We start from the raw sequence: 20,233 nt of genomic DNA on the forward strand, positions 1-20,233 counted from the left end.
CTCATGTTTCAAAGGTCGGCACTACTTCTCTTTGTAAATATTTTGGTTTAAATATGTATACACATTGTGGCTGAGTTTATTCAGTGTCTCACGTCTCCTTGTGATCATATATTAAAAAACCCATCATATCACTCTGTCATTCCCACCCACTAAAAAGCCTGACGTCTATACTCTCTGCTTACCGATCCCTGCATCCCTACCTCCACACGAGGAGGAGAAAACCAATCGATTACACTTAATGTCAATACTTTATTTCCCCCAATCTTTTTTCTGTGCCATGCATTGTTTGCCATGAACAAACAGTGTCCACTAGCAAACGCACATTGCACCAGATAAGAACTTCAGTTCTGCCCCACGAAACTTGCACTGATTCAAACTTGCTTCTCCATTAATCTACACTGGCTGAATGCAAAGAATGATTAGTGACCAAATAAGTGCGAACATATTTCTATTGAGCATATCCCTCATGCTAATGAGACTTATGCACATCCTGTATCATATGACTAGGCAAAGTCAGGAAGTCAGGAAGTGTGACACTTGTTAATGTTTTTCCTCTCTCCTCCAGCAGACAGGTCATTATGTCACCTCTGGTTGTTCTCTCTGCAGGGAGTCAGGTCAGGTGACAGGCCCTGATGGCTCAGCGTGTAGACGCCATCTGACAGGCTACAAAGTAAAGGTGCAGATAGAGGTCAAGGTAATCTAAATTGGTTTGTTACAAACAAATAACTATCAATGAATAGTATCGTTGGAATCTAATCAGTAGAGACACCTTGTAAGTGGGACATCTTGGATCACAACTCTCCAGGGAAAACATTCATTATAAAGTTATAAAGGRTTCTATTATAAACAGKAGTACAGCCAGCGAGCGAGGGGTGCAGTGCTTTTTGTGTGTGTGTGTGTGAGAGTGCTCAGAGGACTGTTAGTCATAGACATAGAGTGGAATGATGCTTGGCCGTAACATGTGGCAGTAAATAAGGAGCCATCACCAGATGCACTCATGGCCACTTTAGGCCCTCGTGGCAGGGCATATATACACACTACTTACACTATTTAATAGAAGAGGGAACCCAATGGAATCAGTTGGGCCCTATCCCTATCATGAGCAGGCGATGTACAGTATATCAGCCTGTGAGTAACTGAGAATCGCCCAAAGCTGCTTGTGCTCACCACAGCTGGCCTGGTCACCAAGCAGAAAAACATGAAAGAGCAACGCAGTCATCATCCATCCAAGGGACCTCCTGCAAATTGATAGGTTCTCTGAGGGAAACGCCCACTCTCTGCTGTCTTTGTCCAACTTCCCCTATGAGTCACACAGGTTAGACACACAGGTCTCCAGGAAACCAGGCTGTCTCTTTTATTGCAGTAATTTCTAGAGTGCGATATCACTGGTGCAATGTTAGTTCAACAAGTTAACTGTGAAATAAAAGCATTCGCTGTTAAAAAATATGTATCTACACTACCGGTCAAAAGTTTTAGAGCACCTACTCATTCAAGGGTTTTTCTTTATTTTTACTATTTTCTACATCGTAGAATAATAGTGAAAACATCAAAACTATGAAACAACATATATGGAATCATGTAGTAACCAAACAAGTGTTAAACAAATCAAAATATATTTTATATTTGAGATTCTTTAAATAGCCACTCATTGCATTGATGACAGCTTTGCACACTCTTTACATTCACTCAACCAGCTTCACCTGTAATGCTTTCAAACTGTCTTGAAGGAGTTCCCACATATGCTAAGCACAGTGAAGGCTGCTTTTCCTTCACTCTGCGGTCCGACTCATCCCAAACCATCTCAATTTGGTTGAGGTCAGGGGATTGTGGAGGCCAGGTCATCTGATGCAGCACTCCATCACTCTCCTTCTTGGTAAAATAGCCCTTACGAAGCCTGGAGATGTGTTGGGTCATTGTCCTGTTGAAAAACAAACGATAGTCCCACTAAGCCCAAACCAGATGGGATGGCGTGTCGTTGCAGAATGCTATGGTAGCCATGCTGGTTAAGTGTGCCTTGAATTCTAAACAAATCACAGACAGTGTAACCAGCAAAGCACCCCCACACCATAACACCTCCTCCTCCATACTTTACAGTGGGAAATACACATGCAGAGATTATCCATTCACCCACACCGCATTTCAAAAAGACACGTCAGCTGGAACCAAAAATCTCAAATTTGGACTCCAGACCRAAGGACAAATTTCCACCAGTCTAATGTCCATTGCTCGTGTTTCTTGGACCAAACAAGTCTCTTCTTATTATTGGTGTCCTTTAGTAGTGGTTTCATTGCAGCAATTCGACCATGAAGGCCTGATTCACGCAGTCTCCTCTGAACAGTTGATGTTGAGATGTGTCTGTTACTTGAACTCCGTGAAGCATTTATTTGGGCTAGTAACTCTAATAAACTTATCCTCTGCAGCAGAGGTAACTCTGAGTCTTCCATTCAGGTGGCGGTCCTCATGAGAGCCAGTTTCATCATAGCGCTTGATGTTTTTTGYGACTGCWCTTGAAGAAACTTMCAAAGTTCTTGAAATGTTCCGTATTGACTGACCTTCATGTCTTAAAGTAATGATGTACTGTCATTTCTCTTTGCTTATTTGAGCTGTTCTTGCCATAATATGGATGGTCTTTTACCAAATAGGGCTATCTTCTGTATACCCCCCTACCTTGTCACAACACAACTGATAGGCTCAAATTCATTAAGAAGGAAAGACATTCCACAAATTAACTTTTAAGAAGGCACACCTGCTAATTGAAATGCATTCCAGGTGACTACCTCATGAAGCTGGTTGAGAGAATGCCAAGAGCGTGCAAAGCTGTCATCAAGGCAAAGGGTGGCTATTTGAAGAATCTCAAATATGAAATACATTTTGATTTGTTTAAACTTTTTTGGTTACTACATGATTCCATTTGTGTTATTTAATAGTAAAGATAAAGACAAACACTTGAATGAGTAGGTGTTCTAAAGCTTATGACCGGTAGTGAATATATACAGTTGAAGTCAGAAGTTTACATACACTTAAGTTGGTGTCATTGAAACTCGTTTTTCAACCACTCCACAAATTTCTTGTTAACAAACTATAGTTTTGGCAAGTCGGTTAGGACATCTACTTTGTGCATGACACAAGTAATTTTTCCAACAATTGTTTACAGACAGAATATCTTAACACTATATAAATTCACTGAATCACAATTCCAGTGGGGTCAGAAGTTTACATCCACTAAGCTTGCATGCCTTTTGAACAGCTTGGAAAGTTCAGAAAATGATGTCATGGCTTTAGAAGCTCTGATATGGCTAATTTACAAATTTGGTCCATTGAGGTGTACTGGTGGATGTATTTCAAGGCCTACCTTCAACTCAGTGCCTCTTTGCTTGACATCATGGGAAAATCAAAACAAATCAACCAAGACCTCAGTAAAAAAATGTAGAGCCTCCACAAGTCTGTTCATCCTTGGGAGCAAATTTCCAAATGCACTGAAAGGACCCATGTTCATCTGTACAAACAATAGTAACGCAGTTCTATACCGCTCAGGAAGGAGACGCATTCTGTCTCCTAGAGATGAACGTTACTTATGGTGCGAAAGTGCGAATCAATCCAGAACAACAGCAAAGGACCTTGTGAAGATGCTGAGGAAACAGGTACAAAGTATCTATATCCACAGAGTCCTATTTATTCGACACTAAGCTGAAAGGCCGCTCAGCAAGGAAGAAGCCACTGCTCCAAAACACGTCAATAAAAAGCCAGACTACGGTTTGCCCAACTGCACATGGGACAAAGAGCGCTACTTTTTGGATTAGAACTGTTGGCCAGTAATGACCATCGTTAATGTTCGGAGGAAAACAAGGGACGCTTGCAAAGGCCGAAGACACCCATCCCAACCGCTGAAACACAGGGGTGGTAGCACATGTATGTGGGGTGCTTTGCTGCAGCAGAGGGACTGGTGCACTTCACAAAATAGATGGCATCATGAGGATGGAAAATTATGTGGATATATTGAAGCCAACATCTCAAGACCATCAGTCAGGAAGTTAAAGCTTGGTCGCGAAATGGGGTCCTTCCAAATGGACAATGACCCAAGCAGACTTCCAAAAGTTGTTTGGCAAAATGGCTTAAGGACAACAAGTCGAAGGCTTTTGTGAGTGGCCATCATCACAAAGCCCTGACCTCAAACCTATAGACAATTTGTGGACAGAACTGAAATGTGTGTGTGTGAGTAAGGAGGCCATACAAACCTGACTCAGTTACACCAGCTCGTCAGGAGGAATGGGCCAAAAGTCACCCAACTTATTGTGGAAGCTTGTGGAAGGCTACCCGTAACGTTTGACCCAAGTTAAACAATTTTAAAGGCAATGCTACCAAATACTAATTGAGTGTATGTAACTTCTGACCCACTGGGAATGTGATGAAAGAATAAAACTGAAATAAATCATTCTCTCTACTAATTTCCTGACATATCACATGCTTAAATTAAGTGGTGATCCTAACTGACATAACACAGGGAATTCTTACTTGGATTAAATGTCAGGGAATTGTGAAAAAACTGAGTTTAAATGTATTGGCTGTATGTAATCTTCTGACTTCAACTGTATATATATATATATATATATAATATATATAATATATTGTTTCTGAAAAGCTTCCTATTCTGCTACCTGACCTATGCATCATACAAATACATTTGGCAATCAGCCAAATGAACAATATGTCTGCAGGCTTTAACTTGTTTCACAGCACTGCCAGAGTATTTTTCCTGAGACAGCACACAAGCAGATAAGTTAACTAGGAAATATCATAAATGCATGGGTGTGATAGTCTTATGTGTGATTCATGAATTGTGATGTATTTTCCATTCCATTACCTTTAATGTTTTATCACTGCATTAAACTGGTCAGGGTAGAGATGAAAAGGTAGTTGAGTGGGAGATTGGTCTGGTGTGGTATGGGTTTGGTCTGCATCTGGCATGAGGTTTGGTCTGGTGTGGTATGAGGTTTGGTCTGGTGTAGTGTGGTGTGGGTGTGAGGTTTGGTCTGGTGTGGTATGAGGTTTGGGTCTATCTGCGATCTGCGTGAGGTTTTGGGGTTTGGTCTGGATGTAGTTGTTGGTGCTGTGTGTATGGTTGGTGTGGGAGGTATGTCGTGGTATGGTTGAGTTTGGTTTGATTCTGGCATGAGGTTTGGTCTGGTGTGGTATGAGGTTTGGTCTGGTCTGGTATGAGGTTTGGTCTGGTCTGGTATGAGTTTGGCTGGTGTGGTATGAGTTGATAATGTCTGGCGAGTGGGCAGTAGAGTTGATAACATATGTGTATTTGTGGAGTGGTCACTGGTCAACATAACTGCCATGTAGGGGCTCCCACATTCAATGGCTCCTGGTGTGGAGAATGGCTGTTTTTTCTGCCTGGTGAGTTAGCAGGAGGAGGAGGAGGAGAGAGGAGGATGAGTGGAGAGAGGAGGATGAGTAGGAGGAGGAGGTTGGTGTGAAGCCAGGGGAGTTCAGTCTGTTCTTTGAGCATTCCTTTTCTTTTCATTGAGATTCAGATGGACATTTGGCAGAAAGTTTTCCTACCTGTTCTGTTTTTTCTAAGATCTCTCTGGCGGTTCTTGTGGGGCCAGGGGCCATGTGTCGTCCTGCGTGCTGTGGTGAGGTGAGGTTACCTCCGACTTACCGCGTAATTCGGGGGAGACACAGCAGAAGTTGGAGGCACGAGACGGATATGACTGTTCTTTTTCTTTGGTAACTTCTGCTTGGCCATCGCCAGGGAGTAATACATCCCAAAGTTATTGACAATAACAGGCACTGGCATGGCGATAGTCAGCACACCAGCCAGAGCACACAGCGCTCCCACCAGCATGCCAGACCATGTCTGAGGGTACATGTCTCCATAGCCAAGGGTTGTCATGGTCACCACCGCCCACCAGAATCCAATAGGAATGTTCTTGAAGTGCGTGTGCTCGCTGGCTCGGGGRTCATTGGGCTTGGCACCAATCCTTTCAGCATAGTAGATCATAGTGGCGAAAATGAGCACACCCAGGGCGAGGAAGATGATGAGGAGCAGGAACTCATTGGTGCTGGCTCGGAGTGTATGACCCAGGACACGCAGTCCCACAAAGTGCCGAGTCAGCTTAAAGATCCGGAGGATCCGGACAAAGCGTACCACRCGTAGGAAACCCAGTACATCCTTAGCCGCCTTGGAAGAGAGCCCACTCAGCCCCACCTCCAGGTAGAAGGGCATGATGGCAATAAAGTCGATGATGTTGAGGGTGTTACGGAAAAACTCCAGCTTGCTCGGACAGAAWGTCACTCGCATTATGAACTCAAATGTAAACCACAGCACACAGACCCCCTCTATATAGGTGAGGAAGACCACGGTCTCAGTCTCCTGGTAGACCCGTGTGCTGTTGTCCAGCGGGTCAATTTCCGTCCGGTTGATGATGGGGTTGAAGGCCTCGTGTGTCTCCAGGCAGAAGGTGGTGATGGAAACCAGGATGAAGAACAGGGAGGCGAAGGCTATCCACTGCAAGGGAGAGATGAGAGGGAGGGAGAGAAGGAGGGAGAGGGAAAGAGAGAGGGAGAGATTATAAGCGAGGGAGCTTAGAATACAAACGTGAAGGAACAGAGCACTAGAACACCCCCACAGCTCTCTTCAGTCCTACAACACACATCTAGGTCAGTACTCTTAACTGAGTGTCACTTGAAAGGGCGTACACCTAAACTGTGGAGCTCCACCGGTAAGGGAGTTGCTAGTACTCGCGGGGCCTGCAGGGAGGAGGGGAGGGACGGAGGGGGATGTTATGTACTGTACAGGGGAAAGCTTGTTTCTGGGTCAGCTTTTGCGCCAGCACTTAAGGTATTATTTCCGGGAGGGCACTGTGTTCACCATGGCATCTGGCCCAAACGATAACATCTGACAGTGCCACCTCATACATTTTGAATGGTGTTTTAATGCATAGTCCTTAATGTATAGGCCGCTATACACTGCTGCCCACAGATTAGGGCTGACAGCAGTGCTGCTGCTGCCAGAAGAGACTGATTGTGTTGCATAACTCCACTTAACACCACTGGACTATTAAAGCGATGCTCCAGAACTTTTGAATCATTTCAGCCAGTAGTTTTGAAAGTGGTGCTCATGAGCCAAAACAGGTCCCAGTTTTTTGTGTACTACATCATCTAATTGTGTACTACATCATCTAATTCGTGTGATATGTTACGAATCCAATTCGTACACTATGTTAAGATTTTGTTTTGCTTAAGATCCCGGACTGTATCTTTAAACAGGTCCAGGTCTGAGAGGAGGCAGGCACTGCCAGGCACATACACTACAACCACACTACAGTAGTGATAGAGCCAGGGTCCTACCTGGACATGAAGGGCTTAGTGATTCCATTATAGAAGAACACATGACAATTAGGTTATTTTTCCAAGACAGTAGTTTTTGTGCATGGTACACAACTTCCAACATCCTTGACTTTTAACAAACTGAGCCAAAGCAATGTCAATATAAAGGGTCAATCAAATTGATCTTTTCAACTCCAAACAGTATAATACTTGCACACCTTACAACCCTGATACTCACAATAACAACAACAACCTCCCGGGAGAAAGGATTAATTGACAAAAGAAGCACACCGGGGTGTTGAGAAATGAAGTGGTCTAGTTAACCTCCAGTGACCRTTGAGAGGCTTGTATAATGGAAAAAGGCACAAAAAAACATATTCTAGTTAACCCTTTACACTGAACCTATGCAGTGCCTTTTTCCAGTAGGTTTCATTCAGGGTAGTAAATGTACCTTGTGTTCCACTGATACAATCAGATACAGAATCAGAGACAGAAAAGACAATACAGACAGTCTGACTGACTCATTAAACTGAGAGAAAGTCATTACATTTAAAGAAACTGTGCCAGAGCGATTCACTCTGATAAGGCCTATTGTTGTTGAAGGCTTTGCAAGCTGCAGGCCCTTCTGCAATGTGTGCTAATGAAATTGATAAAAGGGTACATTAGATATGCCACCTCCACCCGCCTGATGCAGCAGAGGCCTGGAGATGACGGCACACATGACAGGGAGGGTGATGTCTGAAAGACAAAAAGCCCACTGCGATTTCTTTCTTAGAAACACACACATTCATTCACACTCTCACTCTCATTCTGACACACATGCAACACACACTAGACATTGACAACAACAACAACTACAGCAGCAACAACAATAACAACAACCACGACAACCACTGCAGCAACAACAACCACAATAACACTTCAATCCACAAGTGTAAATTAAATTCAATGACTTTGTTTTCACACTCTGACTGTTTCCATATGTCCTGTCCTCCACATAAAAATAACCTTCTGGTTGGGTTTCTGAAATGAAGACAGGTTGTGGTAAGGCCAGAAGGAAGAGAAGAGAGTGTTACTGTCCTTGTCACCACAACATTTTCTCTCACAAGCCCAGCAAAGGTGACAGACTTGCTTCCATTATTTCACTGGTSTGAAAATAGATCAGCAGCATCCCTGGATGGACTTAATTACTGAGACCTGTCATTGGACTGAGAATCAATACTAACTGCTGTCAACTTCCTGTGCAGAATATCCAACGTCTAAGTCCATGTGACATTGTTCTCAGAACAACCAACATTTTCTTCAACATGATCAACTATCCGTATCAATACAGCAACATCATTATTAATAAAGTATGATATGCAGCTGTCAGAGGAACACCTGGAACATTGGAAAAGTATCATATTGTTCACTCATGAAGGAACTTGACACATCATTGACACATCATTCAACACATCATTGAGGAACTTCTAGACAGACTGGTATCATGACATGTGCGCAATATGTATCCTAAATGCATTCTCTAAAAGCTTTATCTTGAGACAAACTTCTAATCTCATATTACAATACATTGAGCCAACATGAGAGGCACCCTTCCTCGTTCTTACCTCTGACCTGCAGCACAAACAATGTGTGTGCATGCATGAAGGTGTCTGAGCGTGTGTGTGAGAGCATGTGCTTGTTAGCATGCATGGCTGAGTGTGTAAACATCATCCAAGGCAGATTGTGATGTATTTGGTGGAAAATGGTAGCGGAATTATATTTTCCCTGGTGTTCACAACAGAACATGTATCAGCAACATTTACAGAAAACTAACGAGCGAGTGTCTTACTATAAATGAGAGGCAAAGTGCATTATAACACACATGTGAATTACTGTATGTTGTCATGGTTTGGATGTGGGGGTGTTTCCGTAATAGATGTGTGATTAGCTTGTTGAGTTGTGATAAATCAGTGTTACAGAAAGCCAGGAAGTCATTTGAATGAACCATTAGGGAGTCAAATTTCCACCACTATAATAGGCAAGTCAAAATAACTCAAAATACATGACATACAGATAGATGTAAGATCTTAATTTGAGCTAATTTGCTACAACAGGAAGATAATCCTTCAGAAACAGGAAATTAGATTGATTATGTGTATTATAATTAATGGACATTTTTGTAAGGATTGATACATTTTTCGTAAGGGAAAATCAAGTCTGAAATTTCAAAGTGGAAATGACCTTCAGAAACCTTTAAACCTCAATTACACTACACGTTTTAAATGTCCTGCATTGAGGGAAAGCTCTCCTGCAACAGGGGGATCAAATTAAGATCCTTTATCTGTATCATTCCGGTTTGGAGCAAATAAGTATTATAAGTGCTGAACATGAGCCATTGTCCTGTTTGCATTACAGGTGAAGGAACCGCCTACACAGGACTACCTACCTACAATCCCACTCATACAATCCCATGCACAGAACTGACGCCGACCCAAACATAATGTCTACACTGCAGACTGACCAGAGCAAGCAAGCACTTGCACTGCACCTCTCAGCTCTGAGAGGGTGGTTCTTTTCCCTTTGTGTCTAGGCTGGCAGGCCTCGCCCTTCAGTGGGAGGGAGCCAAAGACAACGCTGAGTTTATAACTGAGAATATAACCTTCCTCCAAGGAAACCAATCAGCAGGCCTTTCGTAAGAACACATCACACACTCATCAGAGATGGTTATAGGAGCCATACCGTTGGGAAATAAACACCCAGCAGCTTCACTACCAAGCCTCTGCTACATGGAACTGAATTAACAACAACACCACTAAATAAGAAGATTAATGGACAGAGATGAATAAAGACAGAAATGTGACCATAAGAAATACTGTATGTAAGTCTGAGTGTGACACTTGGCAGTGTGCTGTACCTGCTAGTTTAAGGACACAACCACTGAGCAGAATACTGCATGGATATTAACATTCAATATGGAATTAAATCAATGGTATTGAGCACAAAATATTTGGATTTGCTGTGGGTTCTACTCTGCAAATTGTATTGGTCGCATACGCATACATTATCAGATGTTCTTCCGGATGTAGCAGAATGCTTGTGTTCCTAGTTCCAACAGTGCAGTAATATCTAACAATACACAACAACATCGCAAGCATGTCGTTTATTTGAGAGGATGCATTGAGATTGTGTATTTACTATGTAATTAAGTTAAAAGGCTGCAACGTAGACTGTGCCACAGAAAGCGTGTACATGTCAAGTATATCAAATGCTTAAATCAGGAAATGTTGGAAGTAAGTTACAGATGTAGGATCTTAATTTGATCACTCTTTTGTTGCTGAAATGCAAACTTGTAGTGTTATTTAGTATAAATAAGGCTTCTAAAGTTTGGCATTTCAGACATAATTTGCCCTCACGAAAAATGCATCAGCCCCTGCAAGAAATGTCCATTAGTTATAATACACATAATATTTCAAATGTCCTGTTGCTGCAAGATTATTTTCCTGCTTTATAAAACTGGCTCAAATTAAGATCCTATATCTGTATATGCTTCTGTCACAGTGCCATTGTAAGTGTAGGAGACAGCATTGAGTCAATGCTAAACAAAATAAAACTGCAACCAGACCCTTCTCTCCTACAACCCCTCCCACACTCTCCGTCTCTTTTAGACTCATGCCTCCTAGAGATGAAAGCATGTCACGTTCTCTTATGTAACRACCTTTCCCTCCATCCATCTGCCTTTGTGCTTACTGTATGCGTTTGTGACAATGTATTGCCTGTTTATGCGTGTGTATTACATGCAGTATGTGTAATTGTAGATAAATACTTATGTTTTTGATATATAGTGTGTTTTTTTAAGTAAAGTGTGTTTGTTTGAGTTCGTGTTCCTAAATGTTATTAGGCATGAATCTACATGAGAGAGAGGAGAGAAAGCACATTAGGTGCCGTGTGGCTCAGTTGGTAGATCATGGCACTTGCAATGCTAAGGTTGTGGGTTTGATTCCCACAGGTGACCAGTGTGAGGAAAAAAATATGTATTCACCTTATTTGTTGGATATGTAACAATTATTTACTTAACGAACAGTAAGATATTTCTGTCCTGCTAATGCTGTGTTTTATGGTCTCCACTCTAGCACCCTGCAGCTAGTCTGGGTGTTGAGGACATGGGTTCTACTAGAGATAGCTTGAAGCTGACAATTGACTTTTGTTGGTGATAAAAACCTAAAAGCTAGCATTCTATAGACAAGATGTGGTGTGTGTAACTCGAGATAGAGAGAGCCTGGAAGAGTTAAGAACAATGCCTCATTGTCTCATCTACCTGGCATCTGGGAAACTAAGTAAAAGACCATCCTGTTAACCAACCAAGGTGGCTTATGGGAAGGTTAGAAGTGACTGACTAAGCAATCTTGGTTTCAGCTACAGTGGGGAGAACAAGTATTTGATACACTGCCGATTTTGCAGGTTTTCCTACTTACAAAGCATGTAGAGGTCTATAATTTTCATCATAGGTACACATCAACTGTGAGAGACGGAATCTAAAACAAAAATCCAGAAAATCACATTGTATGATTTTTAAGTAATTAATTTGCATTTTATTGCCTTTTCCCCACCTGTGGTTTGTGGGTAGTTGTTTTCTGTTTTGTGTTGTAGCACCTTTCAGGTCTGTTTAGATTTTTGTTGATTCACTTTGTTATTTTGTATTTAGTGTTCAGTTTTTCCAATAAAGCATGAACACTTACCACGCTGCGTTTTGGTCCGATCCTTCCTGTTCATCAGACGAAGAAGATCGTTACAGGTTAAAAATATATATATAAATGAATCAAGGAAACATTATAATCAGCGGCTGATATCATAAGTGGCTTTCATTCATTAAAAAGCATATTATATCGCCAATGAACGAAACTAATGCTATACAGACAGTCAAGTCCAGAAACAAAATTTATATAACATACACATTTAGTGACAAGGTCATGCAAATGTGAAAATGACTACATTGGTTTTTCTCTCCAACAAATCAACAAATAGCCTACATCAGATCCTTTATACTGTAAAAAGGAAGTCATATTGAACTGATTGATTGAACATTTGTTTGGAAGACGTTTGTTAGCACAGTAACAGCCATTGGTAACCATGGTATGCATCCAAGGATGAAATGCTTGCTGGCTGTTTTTAGTTTTAGGTTGTAATTAGATKACCCTGTCAGAGTATGATCTGAGAGTGCCAGTAGAGACAGTAGAGATTGAACCGTGTGCTGCCGAAGCTGTATGATGCCTCAGAATGCTGAGTTAGCTCAGAGCTCCACCACCACCTCCCTCCCTGTTCCACTCACCTACTGCAGTCTCTGATGGGAGATAAAACATGAAAAGGTTATTGCTATGAAACAGGCAATCCCACTTAACTGATTTTCTGTATTACCGTGCACATCGGAAAGAGAGAATGTATATGTAGAATTTACAGCACTATAATGAACTATACAAATCCATTCATACGTAAACCACAACAGACTGAGTCATCTGAAACTATAGGAAGAAGAATAATGAGAACTTGCACATCTTGACTATATATTCTTTAAGCCAGCCATGTACAAACATCAAAGGTAAAGCCTTTACTAAAACCGTCTATCAATTAGTTTGGCTCTAAGTTATCTAAAACACTTCAAATAACGTGACTTGACAGTGCCAACACATAATTTGGCTCTGTTCCAACTGTTCCAATGCCTTGCCTTGGGTAAATTACTCACATCGACTATGAAAGCCTCTATTTTGATGAGAGGACAGAAATGATAGAAAATGATTATTTAATTATGTATACTAACTTAGCTCAATAGCCCTTATGATTACTGAGACTCAAGCACAGAGGCATAACATACTGTAACATGAATGACAGTATATGTAGGCAGACTAAACACCATAGTAAATGATGAGATACAGAAGGGATAGCAATAAGTGAGCATTATAAGGAAGCCGTGGACAGTGCTTCATCATGCTACTCAATGGCCTGAGTTTAACGTCTGCTCTCTGCTTATGGACTCCCCTGGCAACAGACACAACAAACATTTGCCTAGGCCATGTGTGTCAGTGATCCCCGTGCTCAGTGCCAGTGTGCCATTCCTCATCATCACTGCTGCCCACACCATTCACACAAAACATTTACATTTTAGTCATTTCGCAGAAGCTCTTATCCAGAGCGACTTACAGTTAGTGCATTCATCATAAGATAGTCACAGTAAGTAGATTATTCCTCAATAAAGTAGATAACAGCAAAGTCAGAGCTAGTAAGAGGGAAAATTAAAGTGCAAGAGTTAGATCACAAAATGCTTTTGTATTTTTTAAATGGGGCGAGGTGAGGGGGGGGTGCAAGTGGGGGGGGGGGGGGGGGTGCTGTGGGATTATTTAAGATACTCTTTGAAGAGGTAGGGTTTTAGATGTTTTTGGAAGATGGGCAGGGACTCTGCTGTCCTAGCTTCAGGGGAAAGCTGGTTCCAACATTGGGGTGCCAGGACAGAGAAGAGTTTGGACTGGGCTAAGCGGGAGCTGCCCTCCCGTAGGGGTAGGAGGGCCAAGAGACCTGATGTTGCAGAACGGAGTGCTCGGGTTGTGGTGTAGGGTTTGAGCATAGCCTGAAGGTAGGGATGGGCAGTTCCTCTTGCTGCTCTGTAGGCAAGTACCATGGTCTTCTAGTGTATACAAGCTTTGACTTGAAGCCAGTGGAGTGTGCGGAGGAGCGGGGTGACATGGGATAACGTGTAAAGGTTGAACACCAGGCGGGCTGCAGTGTTCTGAATACCTTGCAGGGGTTTGATGGCACATCGGGGAGCCCAGCCAACATTGAGTTGCAGTAGTCCAGACGGAGACGTCTTGGAGCAGACAGGCCTATATCCATCAGTAATCATCTTGGCCACACATACGAATAGAAAGTGACTACATACAGTAGGTGTGTGTTATTGTCCACAAACATCCCCTGTGATATTGATGTGGGAGTTGCATCCTGCTGTACAGTATACTGTGTGGCTATCTTGGTTAAATCATATTTGTCATACTAAATCATATGTTTTAAGTCACACACACACTTAATATAAATACCCTTATGAACATGAACAGGGGAATAAACATCAGACAAATCTGAGGGAATTCTGACATAATAAGCCTATGTCAGATAAAAACATGACGATCCGTTGAAAAGCCTCTAGTCACATTGTTGACAGAGTTCTGAGGATATCCCTGCTTCCTTCAGTGAAGCCTAATTTCCCTCCTCGTCCATAATCATGCTCTTCTACAGGCTGTCACCCTGCCTGCTGTCCCTAATGTCTGTCCATTTCTGGTCCACCAATTAGCACGGAGCAAGAAACACATTCAGTTTGACTTAACATTTAAATGCAAAACAATCTCAATCAAAACTTAGCTAAAATCACTGTAGTTTTAATCTATTTTCTTTTCAATGAGACTAAGCTATTGAAAGACATGTATGTTCATTCAATAATCATAGTGCTATTTGAGAGCCACACATTAGTGTTTTCTGTGAAAACTGGGTTGCCCTTAAGTAGGGCAAGTGTGTAAACAGGGGGGGGCTCAACATTACAGAACAGTCTTATATGGGTTATATCTTCAGTGGGATAAATCTGAGTGACACCCCCATGTCAGATGGTATGGTCTGGCTGAGGTAATGGCTATGCCAGCATGTATAGCTAATGGACAAAGTGATGAATAAACTGAATAAACACTCCCTCACCACGCCTGACCATTCAGGCTGAAACTGGAAAGACAGAAAATCTTGTGTTCTAAAAAWWWWTTTATTTCACCTTTATTTAACCAGGTAGGCCAGTTGAGAACAAGTTCTCATTTACAACTGCGACCTGGTTTTGAAGGTCATGAAGATCAAATAGTTTTGGTGTTTAGGATTTGTCAGATGACTGTTGGGTGTATGTTCAGAGKAAAGGTTGTTGGAGCCCGTGTTATCTTRTAGATGAAGGCAGAACAAGTGAGTGTAACTTTCCTCTGTTTGGCAGCGTAATGGTGGCGTGAGAGGCCTGTATTCTGCCTCAATATTTGCTCCAGTTTGAGTGCTTTTAGCTGGGTGCCTCATTCCTCTCTGCCTGGGAAATCAATTATACAGAAGCGCAGGGACAAACCCCAGTGCTTTTTAAGGGGTGTCCTGCTCCACTTCTTTTGGGAGAAAGAGCTGTGTTAGATATCCCAGTGACCAGCTTTTGATTGGTTTGTGCATTTCCCTACTGGAGTTGGACTGTGTCGATGTGTACCATGCACATGCTCACCTACATGCGCATAATGTGTTCATACAGTTACACATGTGAACCTCAATGTACTACAGCATGCCACATGGTAGACTAAGAGCAGGTGTTGTTTGATAAAGCAATACGTCCATCTATCTCGGGCCACAGCCCTCCAGACAAGCCAGTCTCTGTGTGGATCTCCTTAAAACCTAGATGACTTCCTGTTAAAGTGTGGCWAGGTTAGCCATGCAGCATGTCTTTTGTGTAATAAGATGCCTCCCTCTCTCTCTCCATTAATTACCAGGGTCTGTGCCCAACTCTGCTTCTGCGGCCTAATTAACGCTAATCGCTCCAGCCCCCAAAGGAGCAACCAGCCTTGCTATGTTCAGTTCAGCCTGGATCTGTTACTCACTCTGTGGTTAGAAGCTGCCGTCCCAGTCACACTGTCTCTCTAGGGTGATTACGTAGACGTATAGCTACTTTCCATGTAGGTGCACTTTTAAGTAGAATGGATCTCCTTCTAAACTCAAGAGCAGTTTCATCCCAGATAGCTGAAGGTCGTGGTAGCTGGCAGGGTGTCTGTATGGTCAGTAGGCTCCTCACGTTAAAGCTGACAAGTCCACTTTAAAAGCATGATATTGATTTCGAAGCTCTCCCTCCACATAAACTCACTGCTGTGTTTCTTATGTGACGTGGAGTGATACATTACAACCCACAGCCATGGCTGAGTGAAAAGAAACCTCCTACCCATTCCCATCCAGCAGCTCCCACTTCCACGTCTAACCTGAACAAACCCACATCTAACCTACCTRTCCCAAAACCCCACCAAACTGCATTCAGTCATGCACTTCCTTCTCTCCCAGCTGCACAAAGTTATTTCTCATCATCCTTACCACTTAAACACATGTTTTACTTAAGTATTTATTTACATCCTTACATGAGCAGCAATTTGATCGATCAATAAACTAATCTAAAGTATTTGCCCTCTCGCAAATCCAGGCAGTAAGGGCCAAGTCATCAAAAGTCCAAGGGCACAGGATGCCTCAATGTCCCCTTTCATAAGTAGGACGACTAGTAGTTGTAGCCACGTGTCTGAATTAAGTTCCCTCAGATTGCCTTCCAAACTAAAGACAGGTTAATTTAATATAGTGCTCACTGGAAGTATATGAGAGTATGTGAGCCATGTTTGAAAGCAACATGAGTACCACTGCACTAATATCTGTCCACAAGAACGGTTGGTAGTGGTACAGACATCTAGTTATACAAACTACACCTGCTTCACATACAAAGGTACTGTATGTAACTGCATTTACTTACATCGCCGCTACACTGGCACTGCATTAATCACCATGTAATACCTAGGTAATAATTCTGCTTGTCAAGTGGGATATAGTGGAAGCGCAGCATGTCCGCCAGCAGGGCAGGAGGGTGTATGAGGTGGCAGAGGTGAGGTTGAGTGTTTATTAAGAAAGGTGATAATGAGGTCCTTCTTGCCACCTCTTCTGTCACCCAGCACCAACAAAAGAGACTCCAAAGGGGATATAAAAATCTGATTCTCTCTCTTTCCTTTCTTCCTTCTATATATATTATTTACATAGGAGGAAACCAAAGTTACTGGAGCAAAAGATAAGGACAGACGGTCAACATGTTTTTCCTCTGAGATCAGTGTTGCGTTTGCCCCTGCTGACCAAAATTGGGCCTAATGAGGATTTAATAACAACTAATCGACTCCCTGGCTAGCTCATCTCACATAATTGGTCAGTACAGCAAGATTGTCGCAACAAAACAATCTTGCTGCAGCAGGATTTAAACGTTTACTCCATAATGTTGCTTGATCGGCTGTTAGGCTAATAGCTGACCAAATTTAGGCTACATGAAAAGTGCAATACTGTTAATATAACCATGTGTTAGTGTGGGTTTTCAGTGAATTTATGTAAATCACAAAGCTCAACTGCATTTCCTGCGGTGCAGGAAAATTCGCAGCAACATAAGCGATCAAATTAAGATCCTACACCTGTAGCTTCACGTTTTGCACTCACAATGCTCTGTGAAGGCCCTATGGTGTGTCTGTGTACACTGCATGGTCTCTATGGTTCATGTGATCTCCAGTTGCTAAGGCACCAGTACATGGTCATTCATAGTAACTCAACGATTTACTGTCACAATGAGAGACTGAGAATGAGAAACAGGTAAAGAGAGTGAGAAAATGGGAAGGAGGCTATATGAGAGAACCAGAGTGTAGACAATAGACTTAGCTAGTGGAAGAGAGAGGGTAGACTATACTGTTACTCAACCCTGCACTATTGTAATCACTGCCCCTCAGGAGAATTGAGAGGTGCAAAAGCTGGAGTCAAGCCAGTATGCTCCAGTGTAAACGAGTAAGCAGATGCACTTATATACATTGATCTAAGCATTAATGGAAATTGACAGAGCCAAAGCAGAGGCGATTGCTTGCACTTGCATAATTTGCAAACTGCTCAGTCTCCGAGGAACAGAAAGGGGACCAATAACTAACCAAAACATAAAACATATGCTGCATAATGCATATTGATTGATTGACCAGTTGATTGATTATAGATGCATTCTGAAGATGTTATAGTATAACATGTTGTATCCTGTGCTGAGCTAGGGGAGGATGGATTTCTGATCCCTGCATCTCCTCACAGCTGTCTCAGGTCAGTGGGTCAGGATCCGTTTGGGTCAGTAAGAGACTACTTTTGAATTGTTTTCAAGTGAAGCTAAAAGGCATTGGGAATGGGAATACCAGGTGTGATAGGTGTTGTTGTTCAAAGCTAAGTCGAATTGCAAGGAGAAGAGACCGAAAGGTTAGACAAAGCTAATAATTAGGTTATAAATGCAGCTATGAGCCTACAGAAGCACGGACAGCCTCAACCAGGCGATGTAATGAATAAGCAAAATCTGTAGGAGACAAATATATGTAGGACTGTTGACGTCACAAATATTCCTCTCCTTGATCACTATTCTGTTCCAGCTTAGGAAAGAGACAAGTGCATGTCTTGTTAACTCCCCCAGTGTACACACAACCTGGTTCTCATTAAAAACGGTGAGGGGCATTTAAACAATTAAACTCTCATTATAAGTTTTCTTTCATCTAGTCCACATGAGGTAATTCATAAGACCTCACATGGTCTGAAAGCAGGGTGGCTGCATGTTGCATAGGCAATGCGACAAGACGAGAGTGAGCGTAGTGCATCATCACTTAGCGATAGTTTGTGTGCTGGTGATGGACTCATAAAAAAGGGAAATCTGTAGTTCAAACAATAACAAAGCCGCCACCCCATCACTGTTCTGGTAAACAGCTGMGAGATGGGCTGGAGTAATGTAACCAGTTTCAAATTCATAGACAGGGCTATGGATGCAAGGTCTGACCATTCATGATAACAACATTTTAGGCAATACAGTGTTTGTTTACAATTGACCTGTTTAACAATGAAGTAAAAATAGCTTATATTTTGGGTTCTGATGGGCTACGATAGTTGAACTAAGCTAATCAGGTATTTGTAAGTTATATTATTCAATAATCAACGGGTATATGTCATTCATTTAAAGTCAAAAAAGGTATGTACCAACTTCAGATTTCAACTTTAAGCTTCAAATCCAATTAATATTCACGAGCCTTATTAGTACGCTACTATGAAGCCAACTTTTTTGCGTGAACGTTGGAGGAGCGTGAAAGGAACTATGTTAAAGCAAATGTCTCTCTTTCACACACTCACATGCACGAGCGCGCGAGCACAGAGAGAGAGAGATTGTAAAGCATTGTTTTTTCAGGCTAGTAGTAGGCCTATCTAAACTTTTATTGACTCAAGATGACTGATTCCAACCCTTACTTACCCTTGCATATTTAGAAGAATAGGGATCCTCGAAAAGTGCCCAAAGCAACCGCTGCCAACGTCGCCAATGCCCCCCGGATTTGGCATCTGGTCCATCAAGAGCCAACCTATTGATCATTCCCAGCGTTTCCTCATCCCCATCCTCCTCTGAATTCTCGGGAGGGCCACCCCCAAAGCTATCCAATGCCTCCTCGGCCTCTCGATGTTGCCGATAAGTCATCCAACAACATGGTTCCACGTCGGTCTCATCGATACCCCAGAACGCCAACTCCTCCTCGTACAAAGGGCCGCAAACATCTGCAGGGCAGTGCAACTTCCCCGTCCTATAGTAATTGAGGATGTGGGCAAACACACCCGGGTGCCGGTCAAAGAAAAATTCTTCAATCTTGGGATCGTAGTCAAAGTGACAGTGGGCATCCGGCTCGGCGAGCCAAGCTAACCGGGTGCCCGGTAATGTGCGAAGGGTGCTACGGTAGGTCTGGTGTCTGATACCTCCCACGTTAATCACAATACGATCGTTCTCGTCGCCTTGTCCCATTGCGTCGCTTAGGCATGTCTCGAGCAGGTTCCAGTCATTATATTGCAAAACATGTGCGAGGCAACGCAGTGAGATCTGGCCGACACATGAACTCGAGTTGAAAGAGGAAAAGAGAAGGCAGATTTCTTCCCGACTTCTTTTATTCAGCTTGCAAAAAAGCACAGGCTCCACTCAAGCTTTCAGATAAATCCCAACTTTTAATAATACAAAATAAAGCAATGCCTCAACGGATGTTTGATATAGTTGCAAGGTAGGCTAAAGCAAGAAGCAGCCTGTGGCTGCCCCAGAAATTGATGG

General features: G+C 42.5%; 1 protein-coding gene across 1 annotated transcript; it reads right to left on the reverse strand.

Annotated features, from left to right (window-relative positions):
* Positions 1 to 5,650: 5,650 nt before the first annotated feature.
* Positions 5,651 to 20,016, reverse strand: LOC111973753 (voltage-gated potassium channel KCNC1-like). Its single transcript, XM_024001140.1, has 2 exons — positions 19,400 to 20,016; positions 5,651 to 6,514 (listed from the first exon to the last, which is right to left on the reverse strand). The coding sequence occupies exons 1-2, from the start codon at positions 19,934 to 19,936 to the stop codon at positions 5,651 to 5,653; spliced, it is 1,401 nt and encodes a 466-aa protein (XP_023856908.1). The 5' UTR covers positions 19,937 to 20,016.
* Between the last annotated feature and the right edge of the window lie 217 nt (positions 20,017 to 20,233).

The sequence above is a fragment of the Salvelinus sp. IW2-2015 genome, linkage group LG15 (genome assembly GCF_002910315.2).
Source record: "Salvelinus sp. IW2-2015 linkage group LG15, ASM291031v2, whole genome shotgun sequence".
NCBI lineage: Eukaryota > Metazoa > Chordata > Actinopteri > Salmoniformes > Salmonidae > Salvelinus > Salvelinus sp. IW2-2015.